Genomic DNA, 17070 nt, shown 5'->3' with positions numbered 1-17070 from the left:
CGTGACTGCTGTGTCTGTGAGCACTAAGCCATAGGAAGCCGGGATCCCAAAGTTAAGTGAAGCAATATCCTCTTTGCATGCGTGAGAGGGGGGGGGGGCTACTCTTGTCAAAAGGGTGCTATGACAGGCGAACAATCTCCCCGTCTCTCGCTGTATTGTGCATTTGTTCGGAGCTATGCCAAGACCAGTCCAGACTGAGACCCAGAACAGTAAATAGGCTGTAATTTCGAGGCAGCGAAGCCTTCTGCAGGCTCACATTGATCTGTCATTGACAAAGTTAATGAGCGTGGACATGAGGCACGGAGTCTCGCCACAAAGACATCAAAGTGCCGCCGCTATGACTGGCCTGCTGTGAGACCGGCCTTCAGGCAGACACCGCAGGCCGCCGCAACCCCTGACTCCCCAGGAGGAGAGAGGAGAGGAGGGGAGGGGAGGGGGAGGGGGAGGGGATGGAGGTGGAGGAGGGAATCTTGGCATCATGCGTAATGAGTTTGTACGTCTCCATCCTTTTCTGCCCGTCTTGTCTGCCTCCCTCTCTCTCTCTCTCTCACACACACACACACACACACACACACACACGTCTCTGGGTGCGTGTTTGGCATGTGTTTGTGGTTCTGAGCTGGGTTAATTGCAGAGTAGCAGCAACTTTTGAGCAGCAAACAAGATTCCTAAACTTCGCATACTCTCTGTCTGCTCACCACCTGCTGCTTGGGAACCTGCTGGCTACACACACACACACACACACACACACATACGTATATACACACACACACATATGCACAAGAGTCTTGCTACTAGGTAACCTGCTGGCTATGCGCCTTTTCATTCCTCTCTGTCAACAGCAAATAAGAGAAGGGGAAAAAGCAAAATCCAAGAGCAAATATTAGCCTACGCAGACAAAGGCATTCCAGACAGGGCTGTCACTCTCCCTCGCTCATCCTTAAAGTCCCATCCTCCTCCTTCCCTCCATCTCTCCGGCTCCCCACCTCCTCCTCTCACACGGCCACTCCTGTTCCTTCCTTTATTTCCTCCCAAGGTCTCTCTTTTCAGCTCGGAGCGAGGCATCTCTCCTGTCGCTAAATTCTCGCTGAAAATGTATCTCTGTATTTGTGTATTATGTAGCTTTGTTGAAATTGTGCAGCTTTCACTTCACAGTTTCTAGTGGTTGCAAATGATAGTTGAGAAATAGTGTGACATTTTATTTCCTTAAGCAATAAACAATGACCCTGAACATGGAAAGTTTTGTTTTTTTACTATAATAACTTCCACATCTAATCTCCATGATTTTGTTTTGCTTATTTATTTGACTCAGATGTGTTTACTCGTCTTCTTTTGTAAATACAATCACTTGCGACTTTATACAGACAGCTAAAGAAAATAGAGAGGGAAAGGACAGAGATCAACAGTAACTGCTTCAAAGATTTACGAAGTTAACTTTTGGAATAAGGCTCCGACTCCCACTTTTTTTAGTAGCCCTCCTTCTGCTGGTTGTCTTCCTCCCTCCCCTGCCTCGGGGGGTTCAGATGTCATCCTCATCCTTGTCAGAGGAGTCTAATGGATCGGTCACACTCTGGGCCCTCCCAGCCTGGCTCACAGAGCTGGGGTGAAAGGTCACGGCTAGGGTGAGATAGAAACCTCAGGGAGAGGACATCCGCTAGACTGTTCCCAGCCGCGTGTGTGTCTGCAGTTGAGTGTGTATGCATGTGCGTGCGTGTATTATTTTCTCAGTAAACACCTCCTCCCGCCCGGTAGGCAGGCTATGAGGGGACGATTTGCACTGAGCTGTAAAATACACCAAAGAAAATAAATAGAAAAGTTCAGCCACAGGATGTAGCATTGTCAGGTAAGCATAGTGTCTACTTACACACACACACACACACACACACACTAACACACACTCCTTGTGTCTGGCATATCCATCATTGCCTCTCGGGGCCTCCTGTTCTTTCTGCAGGTCAGAGTTGAAAATTGTAGAGAGGACGCCTTCACAGACATACACCGTGGTCTGTGAATGTGTGTGTGTGTGTATGTGTGTGTGTGTGTGTGTGTGTGTGTGTGTGCATGTGTAGGTGCAAGATCTGTGCACAGTCTCTGTCTGTGTTGATTAGGCCTAGACTGGAGGGGTGATCTATTGCGATCACAAGAAACACAAACCAAATGTATGTCTGGCAACAAGGCAAGTCAACACATATGATGATATATGGCTCTAAGTTCTGAGGGTCAGCAGCACTTTTCCTCTGAACAGGTCTTGTGGGCTGTTTTTTTTTTCTTCTTTTTTTGACAGTTGCAGGATTTTTTTTTGTCTTTTCCCCTGATGCAGATATCGTATACTGTAGAAGAATCCCGGCAGGCATCATTAATACGGAGCACATTTCCACTCTGCCGTGTAAATGTGCAAATTTCTTTTGTTTCCTATTTGACTTGGGTGATTTTATATTGCAAGGCTATTGTGTCCTGTCCTCCTCTGCATCTTTATTATCCTTTGTTTCTCCTCTACATCCCCTCTCCTCCTCCTCCTCCTTCTCCTCCTCTTCCCCCCTCTGACTTTTTCTCCCCCTCCTCTCCCTCTTTCCTGGGTGGTGAGTTTTAATTTCATGCCCCCTGCTCTGGCAGTTGCTCCTCTAGTCAGTGCCAGGCTGGCTTTGTGACACACAGCTTCCTCTGGGGCTACCAGTCTCTCTGACACACGCACACACACATATGCACACACACATGCACGCAGCCTGGAACATGTACGCTCTCAGCCCCCGGCTATGCGTCGGCATCCATGCAGAACTTATGGCAATCGAATGATCCAGAAGTTGCTCTCGAGAACACACAAAGACGCATGCTGTCAGAGACGTGATTACACAGGCAAGCACAGTGGCATGTTAGTTCAACTCAAACAAATGGACTTGATTCAGTGTTCACACATATGGAACAAAAAGCCACTGTATTCCCACTTATCCCTCATAGCTGTCATTGTTTCAGTAATTTATCTGAAGGTATTGGCCTCATCTGGCTAGCGACAGCATGCTAACTGTACCGGCATGCATTTATTACTCCACACAGACGGTTCGCAGCCCAGGGGAGTAATCAGTCTTTATGCTAATGCTTGTGGATGATGATGGATGTGCTTCAGCCTCCATTGTGTTGGACTCTATCTGTTAGAAAAGGGAAAAGAAAAAATGTTTCCTCCATTCAGGGGAATGTTTATCTTTAGACACTGTTGTCAAGATGAGTTATTATCATAATGTTGAAATGCACCCTTGAAGTGCTTTGGATATTTTATTGATTCAACTTGTAGTGCAGTTGAAGCTAGACAAAGAGACGCTTTAGCACACATCTGTGTGTGCGCGTGTGTCTGTGTGTTTTTATACGTGTGTGTTTGGCCCTTGTAGTGATAATCCATGCCTACGGCTGCACCTCTGTAAGGGTTCATTAACCCTGAGAACTCAGTCTGCGCAGGCCTCATCTTCACCTCCTGAGCTTTGCAGATCACATCTGCTGCTCCAGGCTGGTCACTCATTAACGAATACACCTCAAGGCCATTTGTGACACTTCTGAAAAATTTAAGGAATGCAAGTGGGTAACATCATGTACCAAATGAATAAAACAGGCAGGTAGACACTCTGTCAGGCATCTGGTGAAAGTTTTTGTCTTGCATCAAGCCACAGAATGTATTTTCAGTTTCACATCATGGCATCAAACCTTGCTTATTACTTTATTAGATATATATGGTCTTGAGTTAATCTTGGGACGCAGATTCAGAAGAGGTGCATGGAATTTTATTTGTGCAAGGCAAGGCATTGAGAAATTACACATGAGCAATGTGGCTTTCCAAATAGAGTGTCATACGCTTGATAATCCACAGACCACACTGTGAACAATTTTCATTGGAACTAGTTTTACCAAAGAAATAGTTCCAATGAAAACTGTTCACACTGAGGTCTGCCATAATACCACGAAGAATAACTGTTAACGTCTTGTTGGTCATAAAGGCCGTCGTCTATATCCATGAGCTGAAATAGTTATCTTTGTCTGTCATTATGTGGTAGTTGTAAGGTTTGTTTCACTCACTCCCAGGCCTATATTGTATGTGGGCTGTCAGTGTGGGAGGATGAGGGTATTCCAGAGCATTGCAGAGGACAGAGTAAACATCCAGAGCAGTCACTGATGTCCATTGTTACGCTCTTTTTCTCAGGATGACTCCCACCCACTGCAGCACAGCTGGGACCCAATCCATTGTCCTCTCCTTCCTCTGCCAGGCTCAGTCTTGCTCTTACAAACAGAACACACACATGAAAATGTGCATGCTTGCAAACAAGCAGAACACACACACACACAAAACCCTTAAGGCTTAGTCATAATTCCAGCTGAGTACCTTTTGTCTCCTAGCAACCAGCACCTCTGCAGTTTCTGGCCTTGTACCCCTACTTTGGTCTGAGATCCCATCCCAGCATTAGGATTGTACACACACACACACACACACACACACACACACACACACACACACACACACACACACACACACACACACACACACATTAACTAGGGCTGGTTTTGACTTGCTCCTTGAGTGAAATTGAATCTAGAGAGTATTGGGCCGTTAGCTCTCGTGGAATGACTTCCTTAACGCAGTGAAGATAATGAAGAGCACTGATAGAAAGAAAGGCAGAAAATGAAAGCCCAGAGGCTTTGATTCACTTTCATTGCTTTTTTTTTTTTACTTTAAAGTCACAGTTTTCTCTCTGAAATAATAGCTTCCAAAGTTGTATGAGGCCACAACAAAATCAGCATAAAAGAACATTACCCCTAAAAAACACGAACCAGTCAAATTTATTCTAATCACAAAGATGGCGTTTAAGATAAACATTTAAAAGTGATAAACATAAAAAGCCATCCTAAAAAAGAAAGACAGCGTGTAGAAGAAAAAAACATTTTAAAGACCAAAGGAAAAGGGAGCAATTATTTGATTCTGGGCTCATTACTTGGAGGCCACATTCAAGCAAAGGAGTTAAAGCCATAGTTTTAAAGTTTGTGTGTGTGTTTTGTTGCTTAGGAAGCACTGGCCCCAGAGTTAGAGCATAGTCGTTTTCCTTCCTGACAGCCTCATGTAATATTCATGGGAGATTTCCATAGTCTCAGAGACCCTGCAGTTATTTATTCATAGCTTCACGAATGCCTTTACTGACCCCTGACACGTACACACACCTGTCACAGGAAGGAAACGTTGCCACTTCACCCGTTCACACTCACATACACACACACTCACACACTGTGCCAGCTGACCAGTGGGTAACCTTTACCTCTTTACTTATGTAATAGGCTGTCTGGGATGAGCAGTGCAGTCTGGCAGAGCAGATGGAGATGTAAAATTGCTGAATAGTCCTGAGCACACAAGGATGAAGAAAAAAAGCGAATCTTTAACTATTGTTTTGTGTGCATCCGCTGTTCTGGCCGTTCGTGGTGTTTTCCATCAGTGGCTTTTCTTGACAATCAGTGCAATGACACCTACACATGTAACTGCTGTAACTACACACTGCTGTTGGTTGTGAAGAAAGGAAAGTCAGTTTTCCTGCCTTATTCACTGTCTCAAAACAAATTAGTTGAAACAATTAATCAATCGCAGAACAATTATCAGTGACAAGTTCGATGGTCCATTAAATTTGATATTTTTTTATACAAAAACATTGCCAGAGTTCACTGCTTCGGATTTTTTAATAGGAATCTTTGCTGATTTTATGAATATCTTTGGGTTTCACACTGTTGCACAAACAAAACAAGCAATTTGAATAGTTAATAATTTAAATTAGCTGTTTGGTTTTTTTTTTTTTTTTTTTTAGAAATGTCAGGAAACACTTTTTTTTTTTTACATTTTGCAGACCCAACCATTGATCAGTTGATTGAGAAAATCTTCAGCACAATGATTGCCATAGTTGTTCATTGTGCCACTGAAGTGAATGAAAAATGAAAACAAGCCTCACATTGCCTCAGGGTAAACTTTCCTATTGTTCCTCAATCATTGTGAAAAGTCACTTAAGGTAATATAATCCATTCATGATATGACATGCAGTAGGGATGTGGTGGTGCTATCAACAGGTGGATATTGGAGGGAACCTACAGGCAAATCTGCTGTACACTGTGTCTAATGCCACTGTCTGTGACCAAGTGATGTGCACAGCAGCTGCTTTTGTCTCCAGCTCACCACCAGTCACCTACACTGTGTATTTTGTGAAGCATGGAGTGCAGAGATACAGGGAGGACAGACCTGACTTACTGCTGATTACATTGCTGCCTTGCTGTATTAAGATAAGGTGTGTGTGTGTGTGTGTGTGTGTGTGTGGGAGTGAAAGCACCATATTGTGCATGTATGCCTTGGAGGGTGCATTTGTTTTTCATGTGACCGTGTCCTGTTGAAGATAAGGTGATACATGCTCGGGGTAAACTGTTGACTTGACGTCACCCACAATGCACCTGTCTCATACATCATGGAAAGCAGGAGGCAGTATAGGTAACCGAGGAAAGAGCCTGCAGCCTTTGTTGTTCCATGTGTGCTATAGGACATCTAAATCTCCCACTCAGTGCAATGTGGCCTTGGTTCCCCCACAGCTAAATGATGCATATACATAATACTAGATGTTTAAGTCAATGCACACCCACATTAAATACTGACGCACTGCAACCTGAAAAACTGGTTAAGAGTTTGGAAAGGAAATATTATATCCAACAATAACAAGATGAGTTGAAGGGGAAATGATATGGTTTTCCCACTAATGAGGTCTTCTGTTTGGACTAGGTGTCCTTGACTGTGTATATTCAGGCAAGTAGCTTTGGGCTGTTTTTAAGTTTAGCTTTCAGTGGGATTTGGGCAGAGAGCAGCAATGATATAAAGGTAGCTCCTCTGCTCACCTTCCCTCTGGCTCAGTCCTCTCCTCTCCTCTCCTCTCCTCTCCTCTCCTCTCCTCTCCTCTCCTCTCCTCTCCTCTCCTCTCCTCTCCTCTCCTCTCCTCTCCTCTCCTCTCCTCTGCCCTGATACTTTCCATGTGTAACGGCGACTGTGAGAGTTTAAAGTAATGACGGGGAGGTTTCACTCACGATTATAGTAAATCTAGAGAAAGCCTGTGTACCAACTCCTCAGAGAGGGGAAGGCAAAGGAAACCAGAGGATGATCTATGCAGGGGTTCATTCATCAAATCTCCCACTCCATGTGTTTCATGTTTTTCCTTCTTTTGTTTTTTCAACTCTCTTTCTTCCTCGAGCTGCTTCTCACTCTGCGTCTTGATGCAACTCTGCACCACTACGAAGTGCACCGAGTCTATTAAGTGTCTTGAAGTGTGTCGGGTTAATGTGTTGATTGAAATAGCTCCTGACTGTGTGTGTCTTAGTGACAGTCCTCTGATCTGATATCCGCTGCCTGTGGTTAGGTGTGGTGGATCTGTCATCACAGCGGCTCAATAACACTGACCTCAGACCAGCCCTTCCAGGAAAAGCTGTCATTCGATCTACGGGATCAGTTTTCCACTTTCTAGGTAGCCAGTCGTTCACAAAGAGGCATCTATAACTAGTTTAGGGAGACCACACAGTGTGTATGTGTGCGCGAGAGTAAGAGCAGCCACCCAGTTTGGCTTTGTTGTCTTTCTAAATGGCTGCCTCCTTCCTTTTTTTACCCCTGTGCCGACATTAGTCCAATCTACAAAATGATTTCCAGGCTATTCTCAGAGATGGAGATCATTATTTCTGGCTTGGTGTGAGCCCCCTGGCTAATGTAGGGATAGCTAATGGCAGTGATAATGGACATGTCGAGAGGTGTGTGTTCTCTCGCCCTCCCACCTTTTCCCCTCACAGTGCTCTTCTCACACTTTTCTTCTATTGTCCAGCAGGTAGACAGCATGATGGATGGATACGGGTCTTGGCTGCGTCCCTGTGCAAAAGCAGCGCTATCGTATACACCCCGCCGTCAGTTGATAGAGCCTGTAAGCGTTTGTCATGATCGATGCCGCTCAGCCGCTGCTCCATCACTCAGCTTGACTGCCAATGAAAGGCTTGGACATACTCAGAAACACAAGTAGACATAATGGTAGGGGGGAAATTAGGGTGAATCGAGAAGCCGGGGAGAGGAGATAGATTTTCTCCCCTCTTTCTTCGCCATGTTAACTCTTTCATTTACTTCACGGGTGGCAGCGGAGCACACGGCCAAATGTATGCGCTCATATGGGATTTTTAAGCCTACAAATACACACAGACATCATGAATCATTTACAGTGAAAGAAGAGATGTGGGCAGCAGTTAAACTAGCTCTGTCTTGATTCTCTTTGTGTGTATGTGTGTGTGTGTGTGTGTGTCTGTCAGCCCTCATGTGGACTTGATAAGTTCCCCTGACAGTGTGTTTGCTCTTGGTGGTTGTTGAGTGTTCCAGTCTGGGAGCGCTGTGTGTTTCCCATTGGTCGGTGAGCTGTAGATGATTAGAGTGGAGTCCATCCATGAAATCCCCTTTAGGTCCCATCGAAAAGAGACAGTTCGTGGATGTGTGTGTATTATGAGAGCGAGGGAACAAGGGAGACGGAGGGTGTTACGCTGGCTGTATCTTTCAACATCAGAATAAATCACAAACCCTCTCCAGATGGCCTCCTTTTCCCTCTGTCAGCATGTATGGACGCATAAGACGTTTGAGGGTTAAACATATAAATGAGTGCTCTGCTATAATCGTCTGTGGGGTGTGTTGGAAATGAGATAATGTTGCTTGATGACTTATTTCCTGGAGTCCATATAAATAAATAGAGAAAGCGACACTGCAGAGGAAAGAGAGACTATAGTGATGTGACATGCAGCTCTGCTCAAATATTTTTTCCCCCTGTTTGTACTAGTTTTGGTAGACCGCTGTTGACACTAGCTTTCAAAAGAAGAGAAAAATCTACAAAGGAAAACAGATGCAACTGAATTGTGCCGCATTTGTTATTAACACAGTGTTTGTTTTTCATTAGGATTCTTTGTAGAGTCTATATTTAGCCCCAGAAGCGAGACATAGAGGGAACGAGAGTCTCTCCTGGGTTTTTGTGTGAGAGTTTTCCTAAAGCAGCCTGTTTATTTCTCGCTTTATAAAAGCAGCAGTTTCTCCTTCCCCACTTATCAAGTCCTCCTCCCACTGAGCTCCATCCAGCTCTCTCCTCCTCCTCTCATCTCCACCACAAAGGGACTTGAGAAACCCTTTACACACCATGCGTGCTTGCATCTACCGTGTGTCTGCGCATGATAATTTGCGTGAACATGAATGAAGGATTTTATTTTTAAGACTGCGTTGTGACCTCCAGATGATAATGGTAATCATGATGATGATGATGATAGAGGTGGTGGTGGTGGTGGTGGTGTCTGGCTCTCTTGTCCAGATTGCACTGACTGCTGTGAGGGGGTATTACACACCGGGGGTAGAAAGGAAGGAGAAAATGAGGGAAGGCACGGCTCGGAGGCTTGTTTATCATTTATTCTAGTGAGAATGAACGCATAATGTGAAGGTGTACAGAGAGAGAAGAATGGGAAAAGGGGGGAAGGGGGGCATGAGGGTGAGAACGAAGGCGCAGATACTCTTGACCGCACACAGAAACACTCAACCACTCTCTCCGGGCCACACACACACACACACACGCACACACACACTCATACATGCCTGTGTTTTGGCAAGCACCCAAAGGCCCTGCAGCCTCGATGCATACTCCTTCTCACCTCTTTTTGTTATCCTCCGCTCTTAACACCTTCCCTCTTTTTTCATCCGTCTGACACTGCGGGTTTTTGGTCTTCTCTAGTTCTCTGCACCTCAGCCAAAGACATGTCCTCAAATAAATGCACCATGTTAACAAAGTCAGGTTTTTTTTCCACTTTTCAAGCTGGGCTTCATGCACTTGCAGAAATTGTCTTAATCAGGGGATTGTATCAACTGTCTGCCTCTCCGGTGATGGAAAGAACGGCAACATTTTTACACAAGGCCTCATGTCACGATCTCTAACTTCCATACTTCCCCTCCTTCTGCTCATATAGGCCTCAGTGTGCTTTTGTCAAGTCACATTTGTTGATAGGAAAATTGCATCGGAATTCAGATCTATGTTAAAAATGAACCTCTAACTTTTTAAAGCACAGAAGAGGCAATGAATGAGCACTAATATGAACAGTTTAGGAATCATTACGACAACATGTTGACGTTGACAAAAACAATCCATGCATGTTCGGTGTGGTTTGTTTATGTGAATGTATTGCTCCTTTATTTGCAGTTGTATCCTGACTCATTTGTTGGTACATTTCCACGTTCAGCCACTGAAGGCCCACAGTTTCTGTGTGTATGTGTGGTTGTTTATGTGTGTGTGTGTGTGTGTCCACTTGTGGGTTTTTACCGTGCAGGGAGGAAGAAAGTAGTTAGCAGTTAGTGGCAGCACACTGCCATTCTTTTAACAGCCCTCACACACCTCATTAACTCGCTTAATGAGTAAGTAATCAGACACATTCCCTCTCTCTTTCTCTGTCTTTTTCTCCCTCTTTAAATGCTCGAACAAAATTAAGAGCATTTGGCAAGAATAAACATTTTCTTATCATGCAGTCCAGTCAAGAAATCAAGAAAACAAACACTCTTTTACACACACACACACACAAACACAAACTATTTTATGCACACACACTCTAAAACACATGCATTAGGCAGCTCTTTTCAGAATCAGCAGTTTTTTATTAGTCTGAAATCTAATGAGTTACAAATGGACACAGTTGTACTGGTTTCGTCTACAGGAGTAAAGTGTATTCTAAGCTATATGTGAAAGTACAGTGCAATGAGAGATGGACCGAACAGACAGAGCGATGAAATAAGGGTGAGAGGATCTGAGAGCAGCATTAGGAAAACTCAGGTCATGTCTGCACCACTGTGGATGAAGTGTCATTCGCGTGTTGAAAGATTTTTATCCGGCACTTTCAGATCATTTTCTTTGCCTCTAAAAATGAAACACCGCTGTAAAACCATCTATATATCTCCCTCACCAGCAGTCGCATGCTAGATCACATCACAATGATCTAGATATTCTTTGAGAAACTCCCAGTCCAGACTTCAGTGCAAAAGTTTCAACATTTATCCATTCAGTGTTGTCATTGAAAAAAAAAGTTAGTTTTTGCTCAGAAACGCTGAGGAAAAAGGTCTCTGAAATTTTTACGAACAGCAGTTTACCAGAAAAGTGAGATTAAAGATGAAGAGAGGGAGAAACAGAGTAGTAAAGGTGAACATTATGCGTGAAGTAGACCATTGAAGTCACATAAATCCTTAAACGGCAGTGTATATTTCCCCTCGGTGAAACCTTTAAAACCAAGACATCAGAACGTCAGATCATCCCGCCTGATTTACAGTAAGATCCCCTGTGTCGACCACTCATGTCAACCATGTGTGTAGGGCTGCGGTTTTGAAATCTTTAGGATATGAAAAGGGTGATTGTTTGCAGTCGCATGGAGGCATGTGTGTGCATGTGTTCATGTGCAATGTTTTCATCTGTGCACTAGAAGTTGTATATTACTTAGCCACAGACTCCCACAATGTGGAGCCTGAGGGTTTGAGCTGGCTGAGCCTTTGCAGCATCTACAAGAGACTCCTCCAGCTGTCAGAAATTGGGATGAAAGAATTCAAGGTGTGATTATCAAAGGCATAAAAAAAGCTATGCTAATTACACAGCTTTTTTTGATTGGTGGAATTAGCATCCCATTGGTTACACAGCCAAAGTGGATATTTGTTTCATAAGAAAGAGAGAAGAGAGTTGAAGTCAGTAGTACAGTATTAGTGCAGCGTACTGAGATAGAGATCAGAGGTTAATGATGTGAATCAGACAGGAACCAGACATTACCTTCAGTGTGCGGCTAATCTCCAGACCAGGCGCCTTGAGCTATGTCTGATAACATTGCTAATTATTCCAGATATAGCCTCTGCAGGGATTCTTGTAAACAAGCCTATCAGTAGCTAAGTTTATTGTCGGAGTAGTTTACACTGACTAAACGATACCATTGTTTGAGGTCTTTTTTTTATAAGAGAAACCTTAAAAATCCTGACCGCAGAGTGTTAGGGGGCCGTAGTTCATACGGTGAGGACACACCTGAAAACATGTGTGTTACTTCATCATTAGGGCTACAATGGGAATGAACTGTGAGCAACGTCACCTAAAGAGAGCCAGGCTGCATTAATGAACTAACTGCCCACTTGGAGGCATGTAGTGCATTAAGGTAAATCTATACCAGGTCTAGGCTGTTTGAACACTATAGCTTTACCGCACTCACTCTCGCTCACTCAGACGTTGCTTCACACACCTGTAATGAAAAAAGACTGGTGGGCTGCATGCTGTGTGCAGGAAATAAGGAAACAAAAAGTTGCAGGTCTGACATCATTACAGCTTTCTGTGAGATGCCTGGGGGCCTGGACCGGGGCCGGGGGCCCACAGCCACGCCTCGGGATAGTCCTCACAGTATTGTAATAATGAGTGTATGGACAGAGTCTGGGCAGTGGAGAGTGCAGCACGGCTCTGACAGTTTCTATTAATCCTTTTACCCTGAACAAATCTGTGCAAGTGGAGTGAAGTCAAAGGGTTACAAGCCGTGCTCCTGCGCCTCACACTTAACTTTGTCTGCTCTCTGCTCCCGCTGTACTTCACCATCTGATGAGCCTGATGCTGGAAATTGACTCGCATTTTGGAAGGAGTGCAGTGACAGAATGATTTGATGGAGGAGAAAAAAATCTTTCTGTAATTTTTCACCATGCCACTTTGGTTGTCTTTAACTCTGTTTGGGCCTCTTCTCAAGTGATGCTTCGTGGTGGTATTTGCTGAGTGGCTGTAACATTAGATTTACTGTCATTACTTAGTGATGGAGACCATGGTGGCCAATATCCCTCCTTGTGGTTTCTGTTCTCACATAATCATGTCTTGTTTTTGAAGGGATCAGTGCTTCCCTGAAAATCTGCTTCCAAACTAATCAGAAATGTCAAATATCTCAGAGCCAACACAGTCGGGGCTGAGCTTAGAAAATACCAGTGAGGGGCAACCACAGACTATGTAAAATACAGCATGGTCTCCCACAGAAATGTCCTGTTTGCCATTTTGAGAATGTGTAAATGCAGAAATGTAACGTTGCTAAATTTAATATCGCTCTGGCTCCCGTAGGAGTTGAACCCGTCGATAAATTCTCAAAGGACGCAGAAGACAGCAGTCTCCAAACCAAGACCACTGTGATTATTCTGTTAGTTGTGACAGAGGAGAGAAAGGACCAGGCAGAGGGAGAGAAAGGCAACAGAAGTAACTGAGAGAAAGCCAGACTTTCTGGCACGATAGATAGCATCATTTAGGGCTGTTGTGGTGCTTTTTTCTCCTTTGGGCACGCATTGTCCCAGAACAGACCTACAGTTATACAGCGACCTCCCACGACCTCGGCATCTAATCCAATCAAACAGCACCATAAGTGGGAGCATATAGATCACTCCAGCCAATCGTGTTATAGCGTGCTAACAGGATTATGGGGGTTTTAGTGTGAGGATTCCACCCCTGAGCTTTGATTTTACTACTTACACACATAGCATTGTATTCATATTGTCAGAGCAGAGCATTCTTGCCTCGTCTTGCATTCCAGCCTTTCATGCCTGTCTCCATCTTTCTGTCTCTTTCTTGTCTTTCCTCCTCTACGTGCACCCACTGTTGCCTCTGGCTCTCCACACGGTGCTGTCCTAGCACAGCAGTCTGTTATCGTTTCTCATTGTAACCCAGGAGCAAACACGCACACAATCAGACGCATGCAGGAAAGACATACCGCACTCCTCCTCCCAGATGTCCGGGGGGAGACGTGTGTGTGCAATAGCAGTATAAGGCATTGCCGTGTGTGTTAGTGTTTCTTGTTGCAAGGAAGGTGAGAGGATTAATTAGTCATCAGGTAGAGTGCAGGGCCAGGTAGACCAAAAGCATTCCTCTCGCATAGAGCAGCCGCCTTGATAAGAGGCACCAATATAGCCCGGGTGCCAGACTGACTCAGCTTTCAACTCTGCACTCAGGCAGTTTTGCCAAGAGAACAACAAAGGAGCTGGAGGGAGCACAACACTTCTCGCTCCTGTGCTCGCTTGTGGGTAGTTATGAAGCCGGTTTTGATGTCTTGATGTCTGGGATATGATTCTGTGAATTGTGGCAGGCTGACAGAACAGACAGATTATTGTTGTGTAATTGCCTAAATTGCCTGCTAACCGTGTTGCCCGTGTATCTCGGTGAAAGCAGATGTTACCCAGATCTGCTGTGGAAATAAAACCATCCAAAACCTCAGATGATAAAATTAGAGCGATCCATCAGATGGAATATTTATGTGCTCTTGTGAACGCCAGCCAGCTATGCGCGTGTGTCGTCGCTCGGCTCGCACATCTGTACATGTATGACACATTTTTGTGAGCTGAGAGTAACATCCAGATGAAGCTGGCGTCTCTAACTGCTGGAATGTGACACGGTTCAAGTGATTGGACGACTTGTTTGTATAGTTTGTCTGTGGTGTAACAACTTTCTTCCTGTGGTCACTCTCATGGTCAGTCATCCTCTAATGGGGTCAGCGTAAAGACGGGGCAATGTTTAACAGGTTACACTGAGCTGCACATGTATTTATTTATCCATTGGATATTGGACTGTGCTTGTACAAGCAAAATCCAACATTTTATTTTGGTAAAAGTTCAACAGTTGCCTTGGGTTTAATAGTCAAACAAAACAAAAAAAAATCAACACATAAATTCCATTTTAATTATGGTGTATTTGCAGTGGCCTGCAGAGCGCTTTTAATTTCTACTGCACCATAAAGGCACAACCACACCATTCATTAGATAGATTGCACAACACAACCACAGTGGTATGTTTCGCTCCCCTCTTTTGTATCCTGCTGAAACAATGTACAATATTCATTCCAGGAGAGAAGTTCTGGAGAGGACGACCCAATGGGGACACTATGTGAGACTGATGTGTTGCGGGAGTCTTGGGAAGTCATATTAGCATGACCCCATGGGGTTTTATAAGTGTGGAGACTTGTTGTGTGCATCATGGGATTGCGTGCTGCGGTGTACATGATTAAATAAGTAATAGTCATCCAAATCTTATGAAAATAGTTGTGTTGTTTTATAGGTTCTGGTGGTGCGCTTCAGCCCCTCTATGGGTGACCATAAGTACTCTGTTTATGTCTGTCCGAGCTGAGGGAGCCCTTCATGTGTGTCTGTTTCAAGACGGGGGCCTCTCCAGCAGCGCCCTACAATTTCCCTGTGTTGTGTGTGTGTTGTGTGTGCGTGTGTGCGTTGTAGTAGAGGGGCAGAGCCTTTCAGAATGAGGTTAGCTCACCATTTAAACGGCAGACAAAAGACTCTGCTAATTAAAACTATGGCTACTTGTGTTTCACTCATTCTCCTTCCCTCCTCTCCTCTCTGACCCTCCCCTCTGTTCTGTCACTCTCTTGCTTTCCACACACATGCACTTTTCAAATGCCTAATTTGTACCCACCGTTTAGTGCTGGCCACACACACACACACACACACACACACACACACACACACACACACACACACACACACACACACACACACACACACACACACACACACAGCCTAATTCTAAAAGATAATGTTCTTTGTGCAACTGCGTCCTAATGAATCCACCTCACAGGACCAAGCGAAGACCCCCGATTGGTCAGTGCCCTGCTGCTACCCGTTTGTTAAGCCTGTGTGCAGGCAGTGAGCTGGGCACCTCACACCAGAGTATGGTTCAGGCCCAGAGAACAAATTATAGCATGAGTGAACACTGAATAACACAGCAACTATAAAATAACCACTCCGTTGTGAGAAGAGCTCTCCATGCAGTACCACACCTCAGGGTTTTGGCACAAACTGGAGAGAAAGAAAAACACTGCCCTTAGCTTTCTGTTCTGCACCGATGAGTGTGGTTAAAAAAAAAGAAGAAAAAAAAGGGAGTGACACTGAATAGAGTGTGAATTCTACTGGTTGAAAAGCATGCATTAAACAGTGGGAATCAAACATTGAAACGTGTTTATTCTGCTTCCAAAAAGGCTTTTATTGTATGTTTTTATGGAACACACACACACACCCTGCTGAACCCAACAAACTTAGTCAAGCCATCTTCAAGGAGAAGTGATGTGTAACTAATGTCTGCTTATTGTCTCCACAGAGATCTGAGTGAGAACTTCATCCAGTCCATCCCCAGGAAAGCATTCAGAGGAGCCACCGACATTAAAAACCTGTGAGTGCCTCTCATTTTTCAGCTGGGATGGGTTTACCAAGTTCAGCACCTCATGGTTATTTTTTCCCAGTGATCAATGATTGGTCAATAGAATCTCAGCTCATATTCCCAGAGAGCAGGATAATGTCTTTAAATATATTGTTTCATCTGGTTAGATTAGACGTTGAAGAAAATCAGAACATGTTCACAGTAAACAAGCTGGAAACTTTCTAACTGATTAGTAACTTACTAACTGATAAACTGCATGTTTTCTAGCTGTAGAAGTATTAATCAGTGATAATGACTCAGTAACCAGTGAAAAACAAATCACTATGAAAGCTACTGTCAGAAATTCGAGCGTGTTAACCTTTTGCCTTTATCTGGCTGAGGTAATGGCTCTCTGTAAGGTTTGTGTATGCATGTTCAGTGGATTATTTATCACCCTGACTGAGTCGACTACCCACCTCACACACACACACACACACACACACACACACACACACACACACACACACACACACACACACACACACACACACACACACACACACACCTCTCCCCAAAGATGCCTCGTAGCAACTGTGATTTACATCTTCACCAGAGCATACAGTGCACGCATTCACACATAGAGAGACACGCAGATTTATGAGGTGAGTCCATGCAGATAAACAATCAGCAGCGTCCCCTTTTTTTTTTGCTGCTCTCGGGGGCTACAGTACATGAGGCTCTGGTGGCTAAACCTGATATCGATTTACCATATTCCATCAGTGTACTACTTACAGTATCGATGATCACAACTGCCCCACAGGGAGAGTGGAAGATAGTGTATTCGTCTTGTGTAACA

The 17070-nt window shown here is 44.4% G+C and overlaps 1 protein-coding gene across 1 annotated transcript in view; it reads left to right on the top strand.

Annotated features, from left to right (window-relative positions):
• The window catches only part of slit1a (slit homolog 1a), an 86315-nt gene that overhangs the window by 34126 nt on the left and 35119 nt on the right, over window positions 1–17070 (top strand). The window contains exon 5 of the mRNA XM_083988090.1: window positions 16176–16247. Within this exon, the coding sequence (XP_083844216.1) occupies window positions 16176–16247 (72 nt within the window). The remainder of the gene's footprint in view (window positions 1–16175; window positions 16248–17070) is intronic.

This window comes from Trachurus trachurus (genome assembly GCF_905171665.1).
Source record: "Trachurus trachurus genome assembly, chromosome: 15".
Classification (NCBI taxonomy): Eukaryota; Metazoa; Chordata; class Actinopteri; order Carangiformes; family Carangidae; genus Trachurus; species Trachurus trachurus.
Note: the sequence above shows the minus strand (reverse complement) of the source record. Positions and strands in the feature narration are given on the sequence as shown.